Source organism: Physeter macrocephalus, chromosome 15, assembly GCF_002837175.3.
Source record: "Physeter macrocephalus isolate SW-GA chromosome 15, ASM283717v5, whole genome shotgun sequence".
Lineage (NCBI taxonomy): Eukaryota > Metazoa > Chordata > Mammalia > Artiodactyla > Physeteridae > Physeter > Physeter macrocephalus.
This window is the reverse complement of record NC_041228.1, coordinates 36206198-36216477: the sequence shown is the minus strand read 5'-3', so window position 1 is coordinate 36216477 and position 10280 is coordinate 36206198. Positions and strand designations below refer to the sequence as shown.

General features: G+C 35.4%; 1 protein-coding gene across 1 annotated transcript in view; it reads left to right on the top strand.

The window, feature by feature from the left end:
• The window catches only part of SPAG1 (sperm associated antigen 1), an 86072-nt gene that overhangs the window by 31369 nt on the left and 44423 nt on the right, over positions 1-10280 (top strand). Inside the window, exon 10 of the mRNA XM_024115910.3 lies at positions 3044-3203. Coding sequence (XP_023971678.1) covers positions 3044-3203 — 160 coding nt within the window. The remainder of the gene's footprint in view (positions 1-3043; positions 3204-10280) is intronic.

The window sequence follows — 10280 nt, the reverse complement described above, 5'->3', positions numbered from 1 at the left end:
GCATAGCACAGGGAGATCAGCTCGGTGCTTTGTGACCACCTAGAGAGGTGGGATAGGGAGGGTGGGAGGGAGTCGCAAGAGGGAAGACATATGGGGATATATTTATATGTATAGCTGATTCACTTTGTTATAAAGCAGAAACTAACACACCATTGTAAAGCAATTATACTCCAATAAAGATGTTAAAAAAAAAAAAAAAAGGTACATCTCAGACATTCCCAGTGTTAACATCTATTTGAAGTGGAAGAAAGCAGGCTCTTAAATTGTCCAAAATCATAAACCTACTCCTGAAGGACAAATAATTTTCTCTTTCCTGAACCTTTTAGGCAATTCTTTTCTTTGAGCCAAGTTCAATTTATTATGCAAATCGTGTAGAACTTTCCTAGGTAGGATTAAGCATGAGCCTGATGGCCATAAAAGAGTGTTTATTTCTTAATTTTCGTGGTAAGCATAGCATCCCTGACAGTAAACTGACTTAGATATGCACTTAGGGGATCTGTATTCAAGCCTAAAGAGTAGAGGTAAGTGTCAAGAGCTGTGAAGGGCCTGAGAGTTTACCTTACATGAAAATTAGCAAGGTGGCCTAGAGAATGTACAAGACTCCTGGGTCAGGCACAAAAGACTTTGCTACTCATGGCACAGCAAGCTGATGAGCTTCAAGCTCACGTCCGTTACCCTGGCCCCCAAGTTCTGTGCGGGCGGCAGAATGCCCAGATAGGTGCTTCTCACTTGGTGGGTTTGTGTCACAGCTGAGGAATCCCAAATTTAGAAAATTCAACACCCATATTTTATAATGGGATACAAGCAAATCTGCCAAACCTCTGTGCCAGAGGGAAACATTATTTTGCTGGAAAGCAAACAAACCTTCTGTCCTCTGAAGGGAAATATTCTCTATTTCCCAGTGCTGTTCTCAGTACAAACATCCTTAAAAAGATAATCTAGGTCCCTTTCACCAAGTGCAGACAGAGCAGGAAGACAGCTGTCTGTGAACCAGAAAGCAGGCCCTCACCAGAAACCAAATCTTCTAGCACCTTAAACTTGGACTTCCCAGCCTTCAGAACTGAGAAATAAATTCCTGTTGTTATAAATCAAAGAAAAAAAGAAGTCTAGAACAAAGGTGGTTTAGTTCCTCTGCTTACAATACACTCAGAAATATGGGAAACCCATGGAGAACTGTCTTCCACCAATAAGTTGTCACTGTTTCCACATACCTTTGAGGTTATCTAACTCTCTTTGAGAGGCAGCTGATGACCCTACTGTAACAGCTGCATTTATCAAGTAAGCATTGCAGTGGATTAGGTTTAGGGTGCAGCTTAGGAACACATCTTGACCCCATAGTATTTCCTTTTTATAATGGTATGTTCATTAAAAAGTTAGGATTATAATATTCTAAAAGAAAAAAAATTGAAACAAGGAAAACCACCTTTAATTTTACTATCCAACATAAGTTCATGTTTACATATTAACTTTAGGCCTTAACCAAATGCATTTTTACCTTAACCATATGAAAAGATTAACTCAAAGTGGATCATATACCTTAATATAAAACTTGAAGTATGAAAGTTCTAGAAGAAAACATAAGAGAAAATCTTTGTGACCTTGGATGAGACAAATATTCCTTAGGTATGACACAGCGGCATAATCCATAAAAAGTTGATGATTGGGCTTCAAAAAAAGTATTTATTCTATCAGAAAAATAAAAAGACAAGCTATAGACTGGGGGAAAATATTTGCCAATCATGTATCGAACAAAGGGCGTGTATCCTGAATATATACAGAACTCTAAAAACTCAATAATAAGAAAACAAACAGGTTGATGAAAAATAAGCAAGATATTTGATCAGACACATCACCAAAAGTTATGTGAATGGAAAATAAGCACATGAAAAGATGCTCAATGGCATTAGTCACTAGAGAAACATAAAACCACAAGAGATACCACTACAAACCTGTTAGACAGCTAAAATGAAAATGATTGACCATACCAAGTGTTGGTGGGCATGTGGGAGAACTGAAACTTTTGGGAATATAAAATCCCACTGCTTTGGAATACAGGTAAAATGTTAAAAAAAAACAATCATACGCCTACCCCATGACCCAGTCATTCCACTCCAAGTATTCACCAAGAAAAATACAAGCATATGTCCAAAGATTTAAGCATGAATGTTTATAATGGCTTCATTTGTAGTTGCCAAAAACTGAAAACAGCCTAAAATGTCCATCAATAGGTAAATGGATAAATCGTTTTATAAGCATATAACAATACTACTGAACAATAAAAGGGAATGAACTAATAGGTTCATAAGACGACATGGATAAATTTCAAAATAATTATGCTAAGTGAAAGAAGCCAGACAAAAAGAGAACATGTATTATGATTCTACTTATATAAAAAACTAGAAAATGCAAACTAATCTATTGTAACAGAAAGAACAGTGGTTGCAGGGATGAGCAAAAGGGAAGCATAACAAAAAGGAAGAAACGTTTTGTGAATGATGGATATGTTTATTGTTTCGTCAAAATCTATTAAAACTTGTGCTCTTTAAGTATGTGCAGTTTATGTCAATTATACCTCAGTAAGGTGTTAAGCATGAGGAAGGAAGCAAAATGGTTTGATATATTTTAAAAAATTTCTAGTTGGCATAAAATATTAAAGAACTTTCAACATGACTCTTAAAAAACATGTATAGTATAGTTTAATTTGTATAAAACTGGACATCTCTGTGTGTGTATATGCATACAAATACATCTAGGAAGATGATCATCAGAATGTCAATAGTTTATCTGAGTGGCAGGATTTCAGATGATTTTTTTCTTCCTTCTTTTATACTTGTTATGCTTTAAGTTTTTTACAGTGGACATGTATAGTTCTAATCAGACAAAGCAGTGAAGTTGTTTGAAAGGAAAAATAAAGACCACCATAAGAAGCTTTATCTTAGTTATCTTTATTCACTTTTTAATATCTTCATATTCTTACCTGCAAGAATGGTTATATTTTTTACTAAAGGAAAAATTTTTCTTTAATGTGGCAATTATGTTTCAGAAAACCTTGTTAGAGGTTGAAAGAGATCTGAAAAATTCTGAACCTGCATCTGAGACTCAAACCAAAGGGAAAAGGATGGTTATTCAGGAAGTAGAAAACTCAGAAGATGAAAATGAAAAGGACAGTGGAAGAAAACATGAAGATGGCATTGGAGATAAGAGTAAGACATCTTTTCTCTTTGGTTTATGCAAAAAAAAACCTATCTTGTTATATGATGAGCTGGCTCAAATTTTCTATTTGTACAGAAATTCTTAGTCTACCAAATTTTTCTAGCCTTTACCTTGTAAGTCCACAAGCAGGTTTTTCCTTCATCTTTTTCTTAATACAGCTCATTTCTTTTTCTTTTCTTTTCTAATTGTGGCATAATTGACTTACAACATTATGTTAGTTTCAGGTGTACAACATAATGATTCAATATTTGTATATATTGTGAAATTATCACCATGATAAGTCTAGTTAAAATCTTTTTCTTAATACAATCTCCCAAACCCATTTTTCTTCATAATCTGACATCTTTTCTAGTGCTCAATTTAATTCCTGATTATCACCTTTAAACACAAATGGCTGCCTCTGTGACACCAACCATTTGCAAGTTAACCTTATGTCCATCTCTTCGATGATTGTTTTATATATAGCTACTTGGTTGCAAACAAATATGTTGGCTTCAAAGGGGTTGTTTGCCTAAAAATGAATGCACTGTTGGAATGCCCTGTAGCTATGCGTTCCTCTCAAAGAAATTTTTTAAAAATATGCAATTTCACTTTTGATGTAATTAAAAAAAAATCTAGACTATATAAAGCTTAATCTTCATAATATAAGACAATGAAAATTACATCAACTTTAAGGGGAAAAAATCTGCCTTTTCATTTGACCAGGAGGGAAAAGTTTTTCTTTTTTCTTGAGAGCCCCTGAGCAACTGAGGGGGAAATGTCAGCTTTGAAAATCATTCACAGGTAAAAATCAACTTTAAGTAATTTGACAGAATATTTTAATTTAGAGAAATATAAAATGTTCAAGTCATTCAACTTTAAAGAAAGAACAAGGAGTATAAGTTTTTATTTTTTCATGGCAAAATATATAGTGTAAAATATATACATCAGTTTAAAATATGATCAGTTAAGCTAGGATAAAGACAAAAGCAAAGAAAAGAAGGGGGAGAGAGATGAGGAGGCAGAGTAGAGCACCCAAGAAAGATGGAAAAGAAAGTGAGAGCATCAAAGGGATAAAAAGGAGAATTTAAGGTAAGCAGTTTTCAAGGATTGAGGCTCACCTTTTTTTTCTTAAATTTATTTATTTATTTATTTTTGGCTGTGTTGGTCTTCGTTGCTGCATGCGGGCTTTCTTTAGTTGCGGCCAGTGGGGGCTTCTCTTCATTGCAGTGCGTGGGCTTCTCTTCATTGCGGTGCGCGGGCTTCTCTTGTTGCCAAGCACAGGCTCTAGGCGTGCGGGCTTCAGTAGTTGTGGCACACGGTTTCAGTAATTGTGGCTCGCGGGCTCCAGAGCGCAGGCTCAGTAGTTGCAGTGCACAGGTTTAGCTGCTCCACAGCATGTGGGACCTTCCTGGACCAGGGATTGAACCCGTGTCCCCTGCATTGGCAGGCAGATTCTTAACCACTGCGCCACCCAGGGAAGTCCCGATTGAGGCTCACCTTTAAGCAAGTTCTGGGAGCAAATGTTTTTCTTATGTTTATATTTAGCTTAAGATAATTAGCCAAGCATCTTACAATTAAAGGAAATCATTTAAAATCTTAACTGGAACAAGATATAATATAAATTGTATCAATTGCCACTATTTTAAAATTATTTTTTTAAATTTACATATAGTAAAAATGGACTTTTTGGTATACAGTTCTAACACATGTATAATTTCATGTAACAACCACCACCGTCAGGATCCAGAACAATTTTATCACAAATTGTTGGCTAAAAGGAAAGCAAAAAGGAGGTGTTCTTTTTTGCTTTCCTTTTAGCCAAACCCTTCCCTCACCCCAAGCCTTGTTAGCCATTGATCTATTCTCTGTTCCTGTAGTTTCACCTTTTTCAGAATGTCATATAAATGGAATCAGAGAGTATATAACCTTTTGAGACTAGCTTCCTTCACCTAGCATAATGTCACTGAGATTCATTCACGTAGTTGCATGTATCTTTGATTTATTCTTTTTTATTACTGAGTAATACACCATTATATGGATATACTGCAGCTTGTTTATGCTTTCATTTGTTCAAGAACATTTGTTTTTCCAGTATTTGGTATTTATGAATAGAGCTGCTATTAATATTCATGCACAGGTTTTTGGGTGAATGTACGTTTTCATTTCTTTGGGGTAAATACCAAGAGTGGGACTGCTGGGTCATACGGCAAGTGTATGTTTAACTTTATAAAAAAATCTCCAGACTGTTTTTCCAGAATGGTGGTACCATTTTTCATTCCCATTAGCAACACATGAGCATTCTAGCTGTTTCAGATTCTTGCCAGCATTTGGTATTTTGTTTAAAAAATTTTTTTACCCATTTTATTAGGTGTATAGTGGTTTCTCACTGTGGTTTTAATTTGCATTTTACTAATGGCTAGTGATGTTGAACGTTTTTTCATGTGCTTATTTGCCATGTCTATATCACTTTTGGTAAAGTATCTGTTGAAATTATTCCACCAGTTTTTAAAGTTGGGTTGTTGCTTTCTTACTGTTGAATTTTGAGAGTTCTTTTTATGTTTTTGATACAAGTCCTTTGTTAGATATGAGATCTGCAAATATTTTTTCCCTATTTGTAGCTTGTTTCTTCTCATTCTTTTATCAGTATCTTTCACAGAAAAAACGGGTATTAGTTTGGTTAGAGTCCAGTTTATCAAAATTTTTTAATGGACTGGTGATTTGGTGTCATATCTTAATGCTTTGACTAAGCTAAAATCATGAGGATTTTCTCTTATATTTTCCTTTAAAGGTTTCATAGTTTTATGTTTTACACTTATGTAACATTCTGAGTTAATTTTTTTACTGAGATATAATTGACAAGTAACATTCTATTAGTTTCAGGTGTACAACATGATTCAATAGTTGTATGTATTGTGAAGTAATCGCCACAATAAGTCTAGTTAACAACCATCACCATACATAGTTATAAAAATTTTTTTCTTGTGATGAGAACTTTTAAGATCTCTTTTAGCAACTTTCAAATATATAATAGAGTATTATTAACTCTAGTCACTATGCTGTACATTACATCCCCATGACTTACTTATTTTATAACTGGAAGTTTGTGCCTTTTGACTCCCTTCACCCATTGCACACGTGTGCACATGTACACACACACACACAAACACACACACACACACAGATACACCTCTGGCAACTATCAATCTGTTCTCTATGAGCTCGCTTTGGTTTTTCTTTTTAGATTCCACATATAAATGAGATCATGTGGTGTTTATCTTTCTCTGTCTGACTTATTTCACTTAGCCATACTGAGTTTATTTTTCTATGAAGTGTGAGGATTAGATTGAGTTTCACTTTTTTGCATATGGATGTCCAATTGTTCCAAAACCATTTGATGAAAACTATCCTTACTCCTTTGAACTGCCTTTGCACCTTTGTAAAAAAAAGTCAATTGGCCATATTTGTGTAGCCAATAGACTCTAACTCTGGGTTCAGTTCTTTTCCACTGACCTATGTGTCTGTCCCTTTGTCAATACCACACTGTCTCGAGTGCTGTAGTTTTATAGTAAGTCTTAAAATCAGGTAGTGTGATTCCTTCAGCTTTATTTTTCTTTTTCAAAATAGTTTGGCTATTCTAGTTCGTTTGCCTTTCACACAGTTTTAAAATCAGGTTTTTTTCAATTATATTTTATTTTTCACAGGCTGCATTCCTCCAATTTCTCTTAATATTCAGGTATATTCCTTTATTACATAAAATCACTTAAGTAACAGTCACATACATTTGATGACTATTTTACCACAAGCCTGTTTGTTATATTACTAAAATCTATATTTCTACTCACTGCAAAACACAAGGAATTTCCCACTGTATATGACTATAGTATATAGTAGAGTATAATTGGACAGCAAATATGAGGTAGTTAAATCAGTTCTTTTATACCTAAAAAAAGTCATGCTGGGAATTTGATTGGAACTGCATTGAATTTGTAGATCAATTTAGGGAAGAAATGACATTGTAAATATATGGATTTTTCCAATCCATGAACATGGTATATCTCTCCACTTATTTCGGTCTTCTTTATTTCATTAGTGTTTTTTAAGTTTTCAGCACACAGATACTGCACATACTTTGACAAATTTATACTTAAGTATTTAAATTTTTTGGAGCTATTGTAAAGAATATTTTTTTAATTTCAGAAAATTGAAAATTGGATTGTTCATTGCTAGAATATAAAAATATCATTTATTTTAAAAAATATGTTGACCTTGTATCTTGCAGTCTTGCTAACTCACTGATAAGTTCCAGGATTCTTTTTGTAGACTCCTTGGAATTTTTTTCATAGACAATTACATGGTCTGCAGATAAGAACAGTTTTATTTTTTAAATTTCCAGTCTATACCTCTTTTCTTTCTTTTTCTTACTTTATTGAACTGGCTAAGGGCTATGGTATTGAATAAACACGGTGAGAGTGAACATCCATGAGCTTTGTTCTTAATCTTAGAGGGCAAGCATTCAGTCTTCCATTATTAAGTTTTCTGTTAACTGTGGGTTTTTGAGAGATGGGCTTCATCAAATTAAGGAAGCGACTTTCTATTTCTACATGACTGTGACTTTTTATCTCAAATTGATGTGACATTTTCAAATACTTTTTCTGCAGAAATTGATTTGATCATGTGGTTTTTCTTCTGTACTCTGTTAGTATATTGGATTATGTTGAGTGATTTTCAAAAGTTGAGCTAGCCTTGACTTCTTGGGATAAACCCCATCGATCATCATGTATTATTCTTTTCATATATTACTGGATTTTGTCTGTTATTATCTTGTTGAGAATTTTTGTGTCTATGTTAATGAGAGAAATTGGACTATAGTTTTTCTCTTTTTTTGTACTGTACATGTCTGGTTTTGGTATCAGGATAATGGCAATGTCAAAAAAGTTGGGAGCTGGAAAGTGCTTCCACCACTTCTATTTTCTGGAAGAGACTGTGTAGAATTGATATTACTTCTTTAAAAATTTGGTAGAATTTGCCAGTGAAATCATCTGGGCCTGGAGGTTCTTTTGTGAAAGATTTAAAATTACAAATTTAATTTCTATAATAGACATACAACTGTTTAGGTTATCTGTTTTTTTCATGGGTGAATCCTGAGTTTAGTAGTTTCAAGAAATTGGTCCATTTCATCCAAGTTGTTGAATTTATAAGCACAGTTCATAGTACTCCCTTATTATAGCTTTAATGTCTGATTGATCTGTAGTGATATCATCTCTTCCTGAGAGTGGCGATTTGTGTTTTCTCTCTTTTTTGTTTGTCAGTCTGGCTCGAGGTTTATCAATGTTATTGATTTTTTCAAATGTTTCATTGATTTTTCTCTGCTTTTTAAAAAAATATATCTTTATTGGAGTATAATTGCTTTACAATGCTGTGTTAGTTTCTGCTTTACAACACAGTGAATAAGCTATACATATACATGTATCCCCATATCTCTTCCCTCATGTCTCCCTCCCACCCTCCCTGTCCCACCCCTATAGGTGGTCACAAAGCACTGAATTGATCTCCCTGTGCTATGCGGCTGCTTCCCACTAGCTATTGATTTTATATTTGGTAGTGTATATATGTCGATGCCACTCTCTCACTTTGTCCCAGCTTCCCCTTCCCCTGCCCCGTGTCCTCAAATCCATTCTCTAGTAGGGCTGCATCTTTGTTCCTGTCCTGCCACTAGGTTCTTCATAACCATTTTTTTTTTTTTGGTTCCATATATGTGTTAGCATACGGTATTTTTTTTTCTCTTTCTCACTTACTTCACTCTGTATGACAGACTCTAGGTCCATCCACCTCACTACAAGCCCAGTAGTGGGATTGCTGGGTCATATAGTAGTTCTATTTGTATTTTTTTAAGGAACCTCCATACTGTTCTCCATAGTGGTGTATCAATTTACATTCCCACCAACAGTGCAAGAGGGTTCCCTTTTCTCCACACCCTCTCCAGCATTTATTGTTTATAGATTTTTTGATTATGGCCATTCTGAGCGGTGTGAGGTGATACCTCATGGTAGTTTTGATTTGCATTTCTCTGATGATTAGTGATGTTGAGCATTCTTTCATGTATTTGTTGGCAACCTGTATATCTTCTTTGGAGAAATGTCTGCTTAGGTCCTGCCCATTTTTGGATTGGGTTGTTTGGGGTTTTTTTGGTTTTTGTGTGTTTTTTTTTGCGGTACGTGGGCCTCTCACTGTTGTGGCCTCTCCCGTTGTGGAGCACAGGCTCCGGGCACGCAGGTTGTTTGGGGTTTTTTTGGTTTTTGTGTGTTTTTTTTTGCGGTACGTGGGCCTCTCACTGTTGTGGCCTCTCCCGTTGTGGAGCACAGGCTCCGGACACGCAGGCTCAGGGGCCATGGCTCACGGGCCTAGCCACTCCACGGCATGTGGGATCTTCCCGGAGGCACGAACCCGTATCCCCTGCATCGGCAAGTGGACTCTCAACCACTGCGCCACCAAGGAAGCCCTGGGTTGTTTGTTTTTTTGATATTCAGCTGCATGAGCTGCATGTAAATTTTAGAGATTAATCCTTTGTCATTTGCTTCATTAGCAAATATTTTCTCCCATTCTGAGGGTTGTCTTTTCGTCTTGTTTATGGTTTCCTTTGCTGTGCAAAAGCTTTTAAGTTTCATTAGGTCCCATTTGTTTATTTTTGTTTTTACTTCCATTTCTCTAGGAGGTGGGTCAAAAAGGATCTTGCTGTGATTTATGTCATAGAGTGTTCTGCCTATGTTTTCCTCTAAGAGTTTGATAGTGTCTGGCCTTACATTTAGGTCTTTAACCCATTTTGAGTTTATTCTTGTGTGTGGTGTTAGGGAGTGTTCTAATTTCATACTTTTACATGTAGCTGTCCAGTTTTCCCAGCACCACTTATTGAAGAGGCTGTCTTTTCTCCACTGTATATCCTTCCCTCCTTTATCAAAGAAAAGGTGACCATATGTGTGTGGGTTTATCTCTGGGCTTTCTATCCTGTTCCACTGATCTATATTTCTGTTTTTATGTCAGTACCATACTGTCTTGATTACTGTAGCCTTGTAATATAGTCTGAAGTC